Below are 18,098 nucleotides of genomic sequence, written 5' to 3'. Positions count from 1 at the left end.
GAATGCCCAATAAATGGGAAAATATTGAGAGAGGTTGAGGAAGTGAGAGGCATTGGAATGCATGTGTATAGGTCCTTCAAGGTGGCAGGATAGGTGGACAATGTGGTCAAGAAAGCATGTGGAAGCTTGTCTTTATTGGGTGAGGTGTTCAATGCAAAAGCAGATATGTAAGTTGAACTGTATATAACACTGGTTAGGCCACAGATGGAGTTTAGTGTACAATTTGTTGCTCTTTTAATATCCAAAGTATGTGAGCGTACCCCGTATATAGGACAAATGATCACACAGGTATTTCAGTTCAATCAGTTTATTTATTGGACACAAGGTTATATACTTAAGTAATCACGCGTTCATGCACACTAAGACTATAACTATGAATTTAAACACCCTTGACTTGACTTCCAAATGATCGGCTCAGTGCAGGGTAGATATGGCCTTATCTGTTTCCTCACGAGTGCCGGCTGGAGGTCGAGTAGGTTGTGCTTGATGGTCATCTTTCTGTCGTGGGTCCTTGAACTTGGCTGATGTCAGGAGCTGAGCTACGATCAGGGGTCAGGTGTAGAGCCGGTCCAACTGAGACAGAAACGATGGCTGCACTATCTTTTAACCGGCTTGAGTTTCTCCTGCCCCTTTTGTGGGTGGTTTCTGGGTCACTGTCAATCAATTCCTCACGGCTCCATCCTCTGATCAGTCACATCCATTCAGGGGCTGCTACATCACTTTTGGGGTGGGCACTCAGTGGCCAATCCTGGGAGAGCTCCGAGCAAGAGCTTAGTGCTGTTTTGTCTGGAAGATGAGGTGATGGACCTGATTGTCCCATTGTTACTTTAATCACCTTTAAGTGGCCCATTTGCAGGTGTGTATTCCTGCATAAGTCTGGGCTGCTGTTTGCAAATATACAAACTGTAGTTTGTCTGTGTCCACGCCTGACCACATTTCCCATCACACTTTGGAGCAAACCATTTTAGCTGGCCACAAGTTCTGTGAAAGAGAAATTAATAAGTTGCCCACTTAGAAGCATGCTGGGAAATGCTTGATTACAGTTTAACACTGCTTTTGAACGAAAATAAGTAGGTCAGGTAACGTAAACAAAATACTGCTTAATATTTTGGACTCGGCCTTATTATGAGAAGTTGTTCTTCTGAAGGACAACAAAATGCGTTCTCGAGAATTGCTTTTAAACCAAAGTAAAACTTTCGTATTTCCACTTGCGTATGTTCTCAAGGTTTATCTCTTGAAAGTTGTTTAATTCGCACTATAAATATAATGGTTTTCAAGTGTATAATCAGAGTGCTGTGGAATAGCTATGCAGCCAGACCACTCCTCTCTCCGCAAATATTTGTGAAAATAAATTTCCTTAAATCAAACCTCGAAGAATTTGCCTTAATTATAATTTCCATAACAAATTGGTGTCGTCGTTGCAGTTTCCCTAATTTAACGAGACATGAACACTGAAAAGACATTCTAAATAGGACTCTCTCAGCTGAAAGAGAGAGAGCCATAGCGCGACACCAGCTGAAAGTAGGAGGCGGCGCTTGGCAGCCTTAATTACTGGCCGGTGACTCATGCTTGGATGAGTTATCTTAATTAATAAATTAACAATAGCTACATGGGAAGAAAAAAGGTGCCTGAGAGATTTTTAAAAACTTTGAGACTTTGAGGTTCGTGAAAGGATAAACACCGGGGTGAGTTCCCTATAGTACTTGTAAATGATTTCCGCGGTCGTTGCTATTGTTATATATATGTTCTAAAGTATTTTGCAGAAGGAACGCTGAGCAATAAACTCACCATCTCCTCACAGGTCGTCCCGAAGTCTCGGTAAAGACATCCGGAGCGAGAAAGAAGGTGAACTCCTTAAAGAAGACAGATAAGGGAATCAAAATGAGTAAGAAAATGAAAAGAAACAATCATAAAGCAACGGAATGAGGTAGGAAAACCTATATGTCCCGCATAGGAATCTAATGAAGCTGACCCCCTCTCGAAAAAAAAACAGGGGAGTAAAAGTAAATAGAAGATTAAGGTAAAAATGTAACAGATGGGTTCCTGTCTAAGAGGGAATTCAGATTTGTCTGTAGCCGTGAGTTAACTGTGATATTTGCGAGCTGTGAGAATCTGTGTGTTTCGTTTCACCAATTAATTTTAGTCAAAGCATGAAGTGCTAAGTGGGTTGTATTTTTGTAATTTGATATTGTGAGTCCGAGATTATAACTTTAGTGATTTGTGTTGAGATTTCTCGAAAGCACTGGAACATTGGAAATTCAAATCAGTTTAAAAGAAGGAAAATGCCTTGAATAAAAGTAATTGAACAAAATAAGTTTTTAGATCAAGTGAAGAGATGCAAATGGCACCATTCCAAGTTCTCTGCACACTCTCCGCCCCCTTAGGTTCTGCAGCAGACAGTTGATCTTTTCTGAATTGACAAAGAAAAATATACGTCTCTAAGAATAGCTAATGCCTGTAAAATCAATCATTGGAAATTGACTTAAATGTGTGGTATTTATAGCCCCCTCCCAGGGGATGTTTTGCTGCTTCTAAAATACTCCTATGGTGCATCTTGGCCAGCTTTGAAGGATGGAATTGCAGTCCCACCCGGCATAAATGGGGGATATAAATATTGATAATCATATGAATGAAGGAAATGAGTCCCTCGAACACTGGTTAGCAAATAGAGGGAAAGAGGCTATCATGCAAGGAGCCAAGGAGCATTTAACCCCCAGGAAGGATGTACCCCACCTAGCGACACCTTCCCCTATTAGGCAGACAGACACTCTGCTAATTAGGAGCGGTAATACATTGCACTGATAATGGAATGTTTATAGAACTGCCTCAAATACGAGCTAAATTCAATAACTTCTGAGTCTGCACCCACTCTGAGTCTGGCAGCTGAATGTTAACCCTTCCAATATCACTTAAAAAAAAAACTGAAGGAAGTTTTACAAAAGGTTAATGACCCTTGGGCACAGCTATTAAAACACGTGATAGAGTCCAGCCGAGAGAATATAGTGACCCATTGCATGGCTTGGTATGCTTGTGGGGTTGAGCACACATACAATTTACAAGCGCAATGTCACTTAGGAAAGCAGGCATCATTGCATGTCACTCCTTTTTCTTTTTCGGTACTGTGGGATTAGGAATGTTAGTACAGTTGACCCATAGTCAGAGGGACCTCTTTAGAATGGGTTTAGCTTCAGAACCCCATTTAACATTTGCTGTAAGACATCCTGCTAAGGCAAAGCAAATAGAACTGACCAAAGAGGCCAAAGGAAAAAAATAATACATGGGATTGAGATTGAAATAGATGGACAAAATTGCCTGATAGAATTTTATGGCAAACAGGAGGGCAGAGTGACCTGGAAAGAGGAGCAATGGCCCGCTACATTTCAAAGACCATAGCCTTTATCATTTACTCTCTTCAATCCTGGCTCAGGTACTGGCACATCTATGGGCCCAACATAAAAATCAGGTTGGAAAAGTACATTCTGCCACAGCGCATAGGGTGCAGTTACAGAAGAACATTGCCCTGCCCTGCTTAAAACTATACTGGTTGGCACTGGAAGCAGAAAAAGGGATAGAGGGAGTGATCAGTGCACTATTACAGCAAGGGGTGCTGAAGAGAACACAAAGCCCCTGTAACACCCCTATACTCCCCATTCCAAAGATAGGAAGACCCAACGGGTGGTAGTTTGTGCAAGATCTCAGAGCCATCAATAAAATTGTTATCACTATTGCTCCATTGGTGCCGGACACAAATATCATTTTGTCTTCTATTGCATATACCATATCAGCCACAATCCTCAAAAATGGTGGAAAGGGCGAATGGAATAATTAAAACTGCAGTTACAAAAGTGTGTCAACAAAAATGGGCGGCTATGGCCAGATGACATACCCATAGTAATGTATGCCCTGAGAAATTAGAGAAATCGTAATACGGGCTTAGCCCCGCATGAAATATTAATGGGACGTCCCATGACAACTGGAACAAAACCCCCAATGACTCCAGCGGCAATAGCCTTAATCTGGGCAGATGAGGCATCACTAAAATATGCCCAGGCCATGTGTGAAACCGCTGGCAAAATACATGAAAAGGTGCAACCAAAAGAGGGACACACACACCCTTTTAGCCTGGAGATCAAGTACATGTGAAAGCACTAAACCAAGATTATTTTTCTCCTAGGTGGGAAGGACCCTACCAAGTGCTGCTAACAACTCGAACAGCCGTTAAAGTAAAAGAAAAGTCAGATGGGATCCATGCCACTCAGTGTAAACTACATCATACGGAACTTTGAGAGTACTAGTGAAAAGCTGACCTGAAGAGAATGACAGCGCTACTGTTCTTATGTATTATCATATAAATCCAACATCATGTAGAGGGTAAACTGCATACTAACACCTTAATATACATGATTCACTCGAACGCAGAGAGGGTAAATAAATCCATTTGTTGGGTTTGTACACAAATTCCCAGATGCTCGGGGGAGGGTATCCCTGTGCGACCCATCCCATTCACCAGTAAAGAGATAGCAGAATGGGCCCTAAGATGAAATAGTACAGGACGTGGTGAAGGTACACAGAATATGTGAGATTGGAGATCAGCTGGATACGATATGAATAGGTTTGAGGCATGATGGTGGCCTAGGTTTAATGTAACACGTCAACCGCCCTGTTTGATCCTTCCCAATTATACTGGAGTCCCAAAATGAAGTATGTGCTTCAAGAAACATTAAACATATGGGAACCACTTAGTCGGCACGAGTCAGTGTGACCAGACCTTGAATTGACAACCCCCTATATTTCACCTTACAGTTAAAGGATTATTCATCTTTGATTGGTCAGAAGTTGAAAATCGAACTAGTGGAGGCTCCTGGGAAGGGGATCCAATTAGAATAATGATGACTAATAGTAAAGGAAACCTGATGGCATATAACGGCACATATTTTATCTGTGGCCATAAGGTTGGTTACCAGAAAATTGGGAAGGCTCCTGCTATTTGGGCTATGCAGTCCCTTTTGTGCATCACATTCAGCAATTGCAGGACCATCCTCATCACAGGACGACACAAAGTATTGTGACATGGGCACAAATGCTGGGAATAATGATACCACCATTAGGAATAGCCACTAATGCATACGAACTACGTGAACTACAAGACATCCTTGAGCAGGTAGCTAATGATACTGCAGAAGCTGTTAACCAAATAGAAACTGAGATGGTTGCTGTAACAGCAGTTGCCCTGCAGAATAGAATGGCCCTTGATTTTTGTTAGCTGAAAAGGGAGGTACCTGTGCCCTGATTGGAAGTGACTGTTGCAAATACATCCCTGATAACTCAGAAAAAATTGATAATCTGGTGGATCACATTCGTAGAGAGGTAACAAGGTTACATGAAAATGAGGGATGGGACTTTGTCTTTGGGTGGTTAGGATCGTTAGGACAGAAGATTGTGTTCTGGATTATAATCGCCATTATAATCTTAATTGTCGTATGGTCTCTGTTTAAATGGTGCACAGGGTATTGTACAAACATGGGAACAGCCCTAGCTGCATTGCCTCCTTGGTACCAACCTCATAGCATGCAGGGAACTGTCATACGTTTGTTCCCCTTATATTATAAACCACCCTTCTCTATGGAGGACATGATAAGGTACTAAAAGGTATTGATCAAAAGATCAACAAGGAGGGAACTGTGGAAGGGAAATTAATGAGTTGCCCACTTAGAAGCATGCTGGGAAATGCTTGACTACAGTTTAACACTGCTTTTGAACAAAAATAAGTAGGTCAGGTAACGTAAACAAAATACTGCTTAATATTTTGGACTCGGCCTTATTATGAGAAGTTGTTCTTCTGAAGGACAACAAAATGCGTCCTCGAGAATTGTTTGTAACCAAGGTCAAAACATTCGTATTTCCACTTGCATATGTTCTCAAGGTTTATCTCTTCAACGTTGTTTAATTCGCACTATAAATATAATGGTTTTCAAGTGTATAATCAGAGTGCTGTGGCATAGCTATGCAGCCAGACCACTCCTCTCTCCGCAAATATTTGTGAAAATAAATTTCCTTAAATCGTACCTCGAAGAATTTGCCTTAATTATAATTTCCACAACAAGTTCTCATCACCACTTTACAGGAAAGACATATGTGCTCTGTAGAGAGTGCAGAGGAGATTTCCATGAATGTTGCCAGGGCTCAAAACTTGCAAATCTGAGGAGAGATTGGATAAGCTAAGATTGTTTTCCTTAGAACGGAGGAGGGTAAGGGGTGACTTAATTGAGGTAAATGAAAGTATGAGGGGCCTAGGCAGGGTAGACAGGAAAGACTGGTTTCCCCTAGCTGAGGGATGAATTACCAGGAAGCATAAATTTATGGTGATTGGTAGATGGATAAGAGGGGCGTGAGAAAAATCTTCTTCACCCACTGGGTGGTGGGTGTCTGGAATTCACTGTCTACCCTGTCAGTGCTGAAACCTGCAAGGTGCTGGAAAATGGGATTGAAATGAGTGGCTGGTTTCATTTTTCTCTTTCTAGCCAGTGCAGACACGATGGGCTGAATGGCCTCTTTCTGCACTGTAACTGTCCTATGGACAGTTCTAGGAGAATGGTGGATCATGGGGAAAGGGGAATCATGGGAGTAGTGAGGTTGGGTAGTGTTGTTGTAAGCAAGAGGCAAGGGCAGGATTGTTACCATAATAATAATCGCTTATTGTCACAAGTAGGCTTCAATGAAGTTACTGTGAAAAGCCCCTCGTCGTTGCATTCCGGCGCCTATTCAGGGAGGCTGCTATGGGAATTCAACTCGCGCTGCTGGCCTGGTTCTGCATTACAAGTCAGCTGTTTTGCCCACTGTGCTAAACCAGACCTTATGGAAATTGTAGTGAGTTTCACTGAACTTCTTCCAACTTTGAGAACTTATACTGACTCTAATCTGTTTACATTGATGTTCTCTGCAGCTCCTCCCACTGCCTGTTAATGGCTGAAACCCTTCCTTCCATAGCAATGAAATAATTCTGCTTTCAGCATTTGAGTTGCCCTCCTCATTCTAAATCCTTATTTAGTGGTGATTTTTTATTATGGGGAAGATATTAATCCCCTTGATTGATATTGAGATTCAGATCTCCTCAGCCAAACTTACTTTAGCCCTGTGCAATTATCTGAACTCTGCAGTGTTAACTGCGGTTTAAACCCCCTCAGAATCTATGATCTGCGAGGTTTCTCACCACTTTGAAAGATAAATATTTTTAGTAGGCTGTATCTGACAAGGCAATAGCTTTTAGACAGCCAGCTGTCTGGATTGTTTATTTTAATTTCCCTTCATTATTTAAAGCATTTCAAGTACCTGCTTTGACGTTAGCCACATGTTTATACACATCTAGCTATGACTGCCAGGTCCTCACCACATCAAAAGAAGTCAAGCGCTTTCTGCTGAGAAAAATAGGAAGTGAAAGCACTTACCTCCCAGATGTTTGTAAACATTGTGGTTAGCTTCACAGCAGGGTGCTTGAGATACATTCAAGTGTAAAGCCAGATAAAAATAAACAAACTGGACCCCTGGCTATCTGGAAGTTATTACCCTGTCAGTTACAGCCTACTAAAAGATATTTCTGATTAGTAAGTTTGCAGACGACACAAAGGTTGGTGGAATTGCGGATAGCGATGAGGACTGTCGGAGGATACAGCAGGATTTAGATTGTTTGGAGTCTTGGGCGGAGAGATGGCAGATGGAGTTTAATTCGGACAAATGTGAGGTAATGCATTTTGGAAGGTCTAATGCAGATAGGGAATATACAGTGAACGGTAGAACCCTCAAGAGTATTGACAGTCAGACAGATCTAGGTGTACAGGTCCACAGGTCACTGAAAGGGGCAACACAGGTGGAGAAGGTAGTCAAGAAGGCATAAGGCATGCTTGCCTTCATTGGCCGGGGTATTGAGTATAAGAATTGGCAAGTCATGTTGCAGCTGTATAGAACCTTAGTTAGGCCACACTTGGAGTATAGTGTTCAATTCTGGTCGCCACACTACCAGAGGGATGTGGAGGCTTTGGAGAGGGTGCAGAAGAGATTTACCAAGATGTTGCCTGGTATGGAGGGCATTAGCTATGAGGAGAGGTTGAATAAACTCGGTTTGCTCTCACTGGAACGACGGAGATTGAGGGGCGACCTGATAGAGGTCTACAAAATTATGAGGGGCATAGACAGAGTGGATAGTCGGAGGCTTTTTCCCATGATAGAGGGGGCATAGGTTTAAGGTGCGAGGGGCAAGGTTTAGAGGAAATGTACCACTCAAGTCTTTTACACAGAGGGTAGTGGGTGCCTGGAACTCGCTGCCGGAAGAGGTGGTGGAAGCAGGGACGATAGTGACGTTTAAGGGGCATCTTGACAAATACATGAATAGTATGGGAATAGAGGGGTACAGACCCCGGAAGTGCAGAAGATTTTAGTTTAGATGGGCAGAATGTTCGGCACAGGCTTGGAGGGCTGAAGGGCATGTTCCTGTGCTGTACTTTTCTTTGTTCTTTATTCTTTGTTTTGTTCTCTTTCAAAGTGAATAGAAGCCTCACAGATCAAATGGCCTGAGGAGGTTTAAAGTTTTGTGATGTGTTTTGGCTTTTTATGAAGTAACGGCTGCTGCTTTCAACACTTCTGTCTGAGGCAGCAGGGGTAAGGGGCTGATAAGTGAAAAAGCAGCAATTTATTTGCCTGCGCTGCTCTTTAGTTTCCAGGAAGTGGTGACTGATGGGGGTGGGGGGGTTCTTTGGTATGGGGATCTCGGATATGCAGGTAACTGATAAGGGGGTCTGATATGGGGGTCTCTAGTGGGGGGCGGTTCTCTGGTGGTGGGCCTCTGATATGGGTGTCTCTGATGGGGCAGTCTTTGATATGGGGGTTTGATGGGGCGGCCTGATGATGGGGTATTATGGGGGTCTTTGATATGGGGTATCCTATTTGGGAGTCTCCGAGATGGGGTTCTCTGATATGGGTGTTTGTTGGGGTCTGATAGAGGGGTCTGATGAGTGGTGTCTGATGGGGGTCTGGTGGGAAGCCTGAAGGCAGGGGTCTCTGTTGGGGGTCTGATGGGGGCTGGGTTAGAGGGTCAGGTCACCCTCATGCCTGCATTTAGTGCATCACAGCCTGCCAATCAGGCAGTGACCCATTTAAGCATACTCACCATTTTCTTCCATCCAGCTAATCCATGCTAATATGTTACTCCTACACCCATGAGCTTTTATTTTCTGCAATTACCTTTAATGCAGCACCTTATCAAATGCCTCCTGGAAACCCAAGTACAGTACATCCACAAGTTCCCCTTTATCCACAATACAGGTTACTCCTTCAAATAACTCCTTTTTGCAAATAATTTCCTTTTTGCAAAACCATGCTGATTCTCCCTGATTACCTTGAGTTTCTCGAAGTACCCAACTATATCACCTTTAATGTTTGACTTGAATGCCATCCCCATGACAGACGTCAAGCTAAGAGGCCTGTAGTTTACTGTTTTCGGCTCACTTTCTTCTTCAATAGAGGAGTTATCAGTCGGATGGAAATGTTCCAGGATCGAGGGAAGTTTGGAGAATTAACACCAATGCATTTACTACCTCACGAGCCACCTCATGTAAAACCCTAGACACTTTTCATCAATCTAAATTGTTCATTTGGAATAAAAAGATTCTCAAAGTGATTGCAATGTTTATTATTTTGCTCGACATCACCAGTACATGCAGCCCATTGTCTCTACACAAGTTGGATGATGTGGTTACATACATTAAATACACAATGGGTTTGATCTTTAAGTGAAGCTATAAAAATTTGTAGAAGCTGTTATTATTCCACTTTTTAAACTTGCAGCAGGAAGTTAAAGCAATGGCGTAGAATGAGTAAGCAGCAGCAGGAACATGTCTGTCATTCTTTCAGGGGGAGTTCCATGAAGCTCTGGATTAACATGTGGCTCCTCACACGATTGGAACGACTGCATGTCTTGTAATTCCACAGTTAGTCCGCACACCCTTCGCCATTTTGATGTAACCTCTATTCCCCCAGCGTGTTCCCCAACTGGAAAATAAGAAAGAAAGTATATTAACATCACGGTTCTATTGAAGTGACAGATTTGGAAAACTGAGGCACTTCACACTGGAAATACATCAAATTTGATGGCTGGTTGTGCAGTCCTTAAACCGATACCAAAGCATCCACTCTCCCCCCAACCTCACAGTTGTCCAGTGCCATCAGCAATAGACCCCCAGTACCCCTGTCAGCACTCAAAAAATGTATTTCCATTGAAGTTGTTACCCAACTCTACCATTAACCCTTCGCATCTACATAAACATATTGGGGGAGATTTCCCCCACCCAGCGGTGAGTATTCCACCAATGGAAGCAGCCTGCCATTGGTCAGCGGTGAGATCTTCCTGTCCTTTAATTGTCAATGGGGTTTCCCGCCACTGGTGATTCCGAGAGCGAGGGGTCACCGACGGCGGGGCTGCAAGATCTGCCAGTGGGAAGGGCCGGGTAATCTCACCCATCATTTAGCGTTGCTGACATAGACTCATGGACTGCAACACGGAAATGGGAAATTCAATCCAACTGCTCTGTGCTGTTATTCCTTGTCCACATGAGCCTCCTCCTATCCCGCTTCATCAAGCCCGATCAACATATCCTTCCATTCCTTTCACCCTCATGTTCTTATCTTCCCCGTCAATGTATCTGTGTTATTCAGCTCAAACTCCTCGTGGTAACATTTCCCAAATTCAACCACTCTGGATAAGGAGATTTCTCCTGAATTTCTGATTGGATTTATTCATACAATCATAGAATTACGACAGTGCAGGAGGCCATTCGGCATATCGAGTCTGCACCAACCATCTGAAAGAGCACCCCATCTAGGTCCACCCACCCCCATCCCATCATGCAGTAACCACACCTAATCTTTTGGACACTAAGGGGCAATTTAGCTTGCCCAATCCACCTAACCTGCCCATCTTTGGACTGTGGGAGGAAACCGGAGCACTCGGAGGAAACCCATGCAGAGATGAGGAGAAAGTGCAAACTCCACACAGTCACCCAAGGCCCGAATTGAACCCAGGTCCCTAACACTATGAGGCAGCAGTGCTAACCACTGTGCAACCATGCCACCCATATTGTGACTATCTTATATTGATCGCCCCTAGTTTCAAACGCCCCCACAAGTGGAAACATTTTCTCCATTCCGACAGCATCAAATCTTTTCATAATCTTAAAGACCTCGATCAGGTCACCTCTCAACCTTCCCTTTTCTGAAGAGATGAGCTCCGGCCTGTTCAGCTTTTTCTGAGAAATTTCTCCTCAGTTCCAGTTTCATCCTTGTGAATTTTTTCTGCAGCTCCCCTTTGGATAGTAATCAGCAGGGGGAATTTTGGTGGATGCTTCCCTCCCTGTCCCAGGAAGACTGAGAGTAAATCCAGTTCTCCTGTCACTGCTTCAGCTGTGACCAGTTATTTGTTGTTTTTATAAAGTACATACCTGTTTTTAACCAGCCAATATTTCCCTCCTCTCTCACGTCCATATCCAACCACCAAGACTGCGTGGTTTACTCTGAGGTTCTTGCACCGACTATTCTTGTAGATTCCTGTAGATAGATTGTAAAATATATAATTATTTTTCCCTTTCTAAAGAGATTTACTTTTCATCATCTTTTCCGTCTAATTATCTTCTGGAATACAATCCACTCTACAAAACTCAACTCCTTTTGTCACATTATTTTGTCACTTTTATTGGCTTTTCACATTATAAATCCCAATCTCCTCGCGTCTGCCATTCCCACCTCCTCTGGACACAGCTTTAGTTTCTTTATTTCTTCCAGTACCACTCCTTTGGCCTTCCACCAGTAGATCTGTTTGTCATTTAATCTTCAACCTTCAGCCTATTTACAACTTTTACCCCATTTTTAGCCAAATTCAGCATTTGTATTGACTGGAATGTTATTACAAATCATGCCTGCATTGCACATTTCCAATTGCCGTAAGTTTGTTCATGTTTTTGTGCCAATGTTTACCATTGCTCACATTTTCCATTCAGTTTTCCTGTCACACATCACAATTAGCCTGGGTTCTGGGCCCTGATCACTCAGAGTTCTGTGGAGTGCCTTTTCTTAATCTCGCAACTCCATTGTGCACATTATATTCATCAACTGACCATAGACAGCACTGGGGCAATTTACTGGGGACCTATTAAAAGTCCTTGCAAACAGCAGTCCCGGTAAATTTATGAAATAATCAATAAACATTTGTTTACTTTTGGATAATTTTTTTTGTTTTTTGTTTCAATATTGGTTTCTGTAAGCTCCACCACACCCTGGAATGAAAAAGGATCACACTGAATATGCCAATTGGGTTGGGAGGTACTGACCCCGATAGAAAAGTTGTGGGGTATGTGAATTCTGGGATAGAGTTGTCAGCCTCAAAGCTGGCTTCCAAAGTGTCTGGACTTTCAGTGTTATGAGTGGTGTGCAACATGCTGAGCACATCATGCTGGTGAATGTCCGTTACCCTGACAGCGATCGTGGTGCTTTCATTCTGCACCCAGCCACTGTCCCCTCAGTATTCGAGTCACATGTCAAACCAGAGAATGGTTGCTAGGCGACAAGGGTTAACCTCTCTACACCATGACTTTGTTCCACATCCCAAACACATGTGAGCAGTGTGTGCACAGTGAGAGCCATGCTGCCCTCTGATAGATCACAGAGCTGATCATTGAGGTGCTGCCCGGACTGTTCTAGAAGATCAGCCAGTTCCTGCTGGAGCCTGTGTCCCAATTCATGGTGATCTGCTGGATCCTACACAACATGAACATCATGAGGGCAGAGACTTTCCATCAGGGATACGGGGAGAAGCGAGAAGAGGAGGAGATAGCTGACACATCCCTGGTGCAGCCGAGCTTTCTGTGATTGGCTCATTTGACTCTGGTTCCTGTGAACACAACCCCAATTCCCCATTGTTCAACCATCTCACACCTCACCATCCCTCTGTTAATAACCATCCTGCTGGTTACAATGCTCAAATAAAACACCAGCATCTCCACATCACAAATAAAAATCACCAGTAAATAACCATCCCATTCCATCAAACCCTCTATATCAGACCAAGCTAGAGTCACAGACTAGTGTTACAGACTCTCGGCGGTTGTGGCAAGGCCTAAACAACATAACGGGCTACGAAGCGAAGCAGAGCAGTATCTCCAGCAGCAGCGCACCCCTCCCCGATGAACTCAATGTATTCTGTGCTTGGTTCGAGCAGGAAACCAATGATCCACTGTCAAGTGCCCCAGCAGCCCATAACACACCCAGACCCGCCATCACAGCTTCCAAAGTCAGATCGGTTTTCCTGAAAGTGAACCCTCGGAAGGCGACGGGCCCAGACGGGATCCCTGGTCAAGCACTCAGAGCCTGCATGGATCAGCTGGCAGATGTGTTCGTTGACATCTTTAACCTGTCCCTACTCTGCTCTGAGGTCCCAACCTGCTTCAAGAAGACCACCATCATACCTTCCCCAAAGAATAACCAGGCAACGTGCCTCAATGACTACCGTCCGGTGGCCCTGACTTCAGTCGTAACAAAGTGCTGTGAGAGGTTGGTCATGAAGCGCAAGACGTCCATACTCCCAGAACGCCTTGATCCACTGCAATTCGCATACCGCCGCAACCGGTCCACAACAGACGCCATCTCCCTGGCCCTACACTCATGCCTAGAGCATCTCGACAACAAGGACTCTTACATCTGACTCCTATTTATTGACTACAGCTCCGCCTTCAACACCATCATCCCAGACAAGCTCATATCAAAGCTCCAAAACCTAGGACTTGGCTCCTCACTCTGCAACTGGATCCTCAACTTTCTAACCCACAGACCACAAACAGTAAGAATAAACAACAACACCTCCTCCACAATCGTCCTCAATACCGGGGCCCCGCAAGGCTGCATACTTAACCCCCTACTATCCTCCCTGTACACACATGACTGCATGGCAAGGTTTGGTTCCAACTCCATCTACAAGTTTGCTAATGATACAACCATAGTGGGCCTCATCTCGAATAACGACGAGTCAGAATACAGGAGGGAGACAGAGAACCTAGTGGAGTGGTGAAGCGACAACAATCTATCCCTCAATGCCAGCAAAACTAAAGAGCTGGTCATTGTTTTCAGGAAGCAAAGTACTGTACACACCCCTGTCAGCATCAATGGGGCCGAGGTGGTGCTGGTTTGCAGTTTTAAATTCCGAGGGGTACTGTTATAACCTGCCTACTTACGATTGGCTGGGGACTAATGACTATCCCACAATCCTGTGGGAGTATGAACTTCCCCAATGAGGGGGGCGGAGAAACTCCTAGTATAAATAAGCTGGCCAGTTCAGGAACCAGCAGGAAGGAGAAGGTAGCAAGGGAAGTTACTGCTACTGTTATGTATATATTGTTATAGTAAATAAATGTTATTACTTTGTATCCTTACAACTCGTGCTGGGTTCTTCGTGGCCCTTACAAAACTGGCGACGAAGGTAAAAGTGAATGGCTGTCTACACTGCTGAAGCCACCTCCCTGGATTTTTGTTGGATACAGGTTGGAAGTTGTTTTCTATTATACCATGCCGCTGTACGGACGTTTGGATGTTTTTGATGCTGCGCTGGAAAGCTGGAACCAGTACACACAACGGATGCGTTACTATTTCCGGGCAAACAATATCACTGAAAACGAGCGCCAGGTGGTCATATTGCTCACCGCCTGCGGCCCGCGTACGTTTGGGGTGATTAGGAGCCTTACGTACCCAGCTGCGCCGGACACCAAAATGTTTGACGAACTTGTGAATATAGTGGGGCAACACTTTAACACAACCCCGTCCACGATAGTCCAGCGTTACCGGTTTAATACCGCTGAGAGGACCACTGGAGAATCCCTTGCCGATTTTTTATCCAGGCTACGCGGGATTGCGGAATACTGTGACTATGGTGAGACCTTGTCAGAAATGTTACGCGACCGTTTGGTTTGCGGTATTAACAATGCAGCAACCTAGAGAAAGTTGTTAGCAGAGCCAACATTGACTTTTCAACAGGCAATACAAATAGTCTTGTCCCGAGAGAGCGCAGAGCGAGGAGTACAGGAGCTACAGGGAATGGAAGTGCATGCCTTGGGGCGCAACCCTTTCCGCCCAAAAACGTCCCCCCGCACTCCTGCGGTACCTTGGGCGAGGCAACGTCCGGACCGACGCCAGTGGCCATCGGACATTCCTCCCCGAAGGGAGCCTTCTCCAGAGCCAATGGATGAGGAGCCATGTCCGTGTCAGACTTGTAGGCGCCGACCCCGTCGCGGACGGCGGTCCTGGGGACGCCAGAGGCGCCGTCGTTCCGACCGAAACTGGGACTAGCCCAGGGGCCGTAACTGGGACCAGCCCAGAGGCCGTACCTTCCATGTGGATGAACCCGCGGCGACCACTCCTGAGGACGTGGAGACGGAGGACGACTGCCTGCAGCTGCATTGTGTGGCAGCTCCCCGTGTGGCCCCCATTAAGGTGACAGTATGGGTCAATGGCCACCCGCTGGAGGTGGAGTTGGATACTGGCGCAGCGGTCTCCGTGATCGCCCAGAGGACATTCGACCGCATCAAGCAGGGTATACAGACCCTTACATTAACTGACTCACAGGCCAGGTTGGCCACCTACACGGGGGAACCACTGGACATTGCAGGAACTACAATGACCCCTGTTGTCTATGGACGCCAGGAGGGGCGTTTCCCACTTATCGTAGTGCGTGGCCATGGGCCCAGCCTGTTGGGTCGGGACTGGTTGCGCCATTTGCGGTTGCAATGGCAGCACATCCTCCAAACAGTTTCTGGAGGGTTGACTGAGGTGCTAGGACGATACCCAGAGGTATTCCAGCCTGGTTTGGGGAAAATAAAAGGAGCCGTAGCCCATATCCAAGTTGAACCAGGAGCCACGCCACGCTATTTCCGGGCGCGCCCAGTGCCTTACGCCTTGCTCGAGAAGGTAGAAGGGGAACTCACTCGTTTGGAGAGTTTGGGCATTATCAGGCCCGTCCGTTTTGCTGACTGGGCAGCACCAATTGTACCAGTAATGAAGCCAGACGCCACAGTTCGCTTGTGTGGTGACTATAAACTTACAGTGAATACAGTTTCCCGACTCGACCGATATCCAATGCCTCGCATAGAGGATCTCTACGCGAAACTTGCAGGTGGACTCTCATTCACAAAATTAGATATGAGTCACGCCTACCTGCAGTTGAAGCTGTACTTTGCCTCCCGACCATATGTAATAATTAACACACACCGGGGCCTGTATGAATATACACGGTTGCCCTTTGGAGTATCCTCTGCCTGCGCAATTTTTCAACGTGTTATAGAGGGCATTTTGAGAGGTTTACCACGTGTGGCTGTCTACCTAGATGACGTGTTGATTACAGGGACGTCGGAGCAAGAGCATTTGGAAAATCTGGAGGCTGTCCTTAGACGCCTTTCGGAGGCTGGAGTCCGTTCACGTCGCACAAAGTGCGTATTTCAGGCAAAAGAAGTAGTCTACCTAGGTTATCGGGTGGACCGCGAGGGTCTGCACCCCGTCGCAGAGAAGGTGCGTGCAATTCAACATGCCCCCACCCCGACTGACACTTCGCATCTTCGTTCTTTTCTCGGTCTCGTAAACTATTACGGGAAGTTCCTCCCCAATCTGGCAACTACGCTGGCCCCTTTGCACCTGCTGCTAAAGAAAAATCACACCTGGGTTTGGGGTCAGCCGCAAGAAACCGCTTTCCGGCGGGTAAAGCAACAATTGTCGTCGTCTGGGTTACTAACCCACTATGATCCTGGAAAGCCTTTGCTCGTCACATGTGATGCAACCCCGTATGGTATTGGGGCCGTCCTGTCCCACAAGATGGAGAACGGGGCCGAGCGACCGATAGCTTTCGCCTCCTGCACATTGACTGCAGCGGAGAAAAAGTACGCGCAGATCGAGAAGGAGGGCCTGGCAGTGGTTTTCGCGGTGAAACGCTTCCACCAATATGTGTACGGCCGCCATTTCACTATCGTGACTGATCATAAGCCCCTGCTGGGACTCTTCAGAGAGGATAAGCCAATACCGCCCATTGCTTCTGCACGGATCCAGCGCTGGGCTTTGTTTCTTGCTACATATGAGTATTCTCTGGAGCACAAACCAGGTACGCAGATAGCAAATGCCGACGCACTGAGCCGATTGACTTTATCGACCGGCCCCATGTCGACCCCCACGACCGGTGAGGTGGTTGCAACCCTAAATTTTATGGACACCTTGCCTGTCACGGCATCACAGATCCGTGAGTGGACCCAGACGGAGCCAGTCCTGTCAAAGGTTCGGCACATAGTCCTGTATGGTGGGCAGCATAGACAGCTCCCAGGCGAGTTGCGGGCATTTTCCTCCAAGCTGTCAGAGTTCAGCGTGGAAGACGGCATCCTCTTGTGGGGGACGCGTGTGATTGTCCCGGAAAAAGGCCAGGAGCTGATATTATCAGACTTGCACAATGGGCATCCGGGCGTGACCAAGATGAAAATGTTGGCCCGGAGTTATGTCTGGTGGCCAGGCCTCGACACCGACATTGAGAAGGTGGCCCAAAACTGCTCCATTTGCCAGGAACATCAGAAGCTTCCGCCGGCCGCGCCCCTACATCACTGGGAATGGCCAGGGCGGCCTTGGGCATGCTTGCATGCAGATTTTGCAGGCCCTTTTCAGGGATCCATGTTCCTTCTACTAATTGACGCCCAGTCCAAATGGCTAGAGGTGCATAAGATGCAGGGGACAACGTCCTGCGCAACAATTGAAAAGATGCGTTTATCATTTAGTACGCATGGCCTCCCCGAGGTGCTGGTCACGGATAATGGCACTCCATTCACGAGTGAGGAGTTTGCTAGGTTTACAAAGATGAACGGCATCCGCCATATCCGCACTGCCCCTTACCACCCGGCTTCAAATGGGTTGGCAGAGCGTGCAGTGCAGACATTCAAAAGAGGCCTAAAGAAGCAGTCTTCCGGATCAATGGACACGAGACTGGCTCGCTTTTTGTTTACGTACAGGACCACCCCCCATGCAGTGACTGGGGTAGCTCCCGC

General features: G+C 45.9%; 1 protein-coding gene across 1 annotated transcript in view; it reads right to left on the bottom strand.

Annotated features, from left to right (window-relative positions):
• Nucleotides 1–9,666: 9,666 nt before the first annotated feature.
• The window catches only part of LOC140395235 (procathepsin L-like), an 89,048-nt gene continuing 80,616 nt past the window's right edge, over nucleotides 9,667–18,098 (bottom strand). Inside the window, exons 6-7 of the mRNA XM_072482787.1 lie at nucleotides 11,487–11,592; nucleotides 9,667–10,041 (exon numbers count right to left, since the gene is read on the bottom strand). Coding sequence (XP_072338888.1) covers nucleotides 9,942–10,041; nucleotides 11,487–11,592 — 206 coding nt within the window. The 3' untranslated portion in view covers nucleotides 9,667–9,941. The remainder of the gene's footprint in view (nucleotides 10,042–11,486; nucleotides 11,593–18,098) is intronic.

Source organism: Scyliorhinus torazame, chromosome 18 (genome assembly GCF_047496885.1).
Source record: "Scyliorhinus torazame isolate Kashiwa2021f chromosome 18, sScyTor2.1, whole genome shotgun sequence".
NCBI classification, from domain to species: domain Eukaryota; kingdom Metazoa; phylum Chordata; class Chondrichthyes; order Carcharhiniformes; family Scyliorhinidae; genus Scyliorhinus; species Scyliorhinus torazame.
This window is presented reverse-complemented; position numbering and strand designations above follow the sequence as displayed.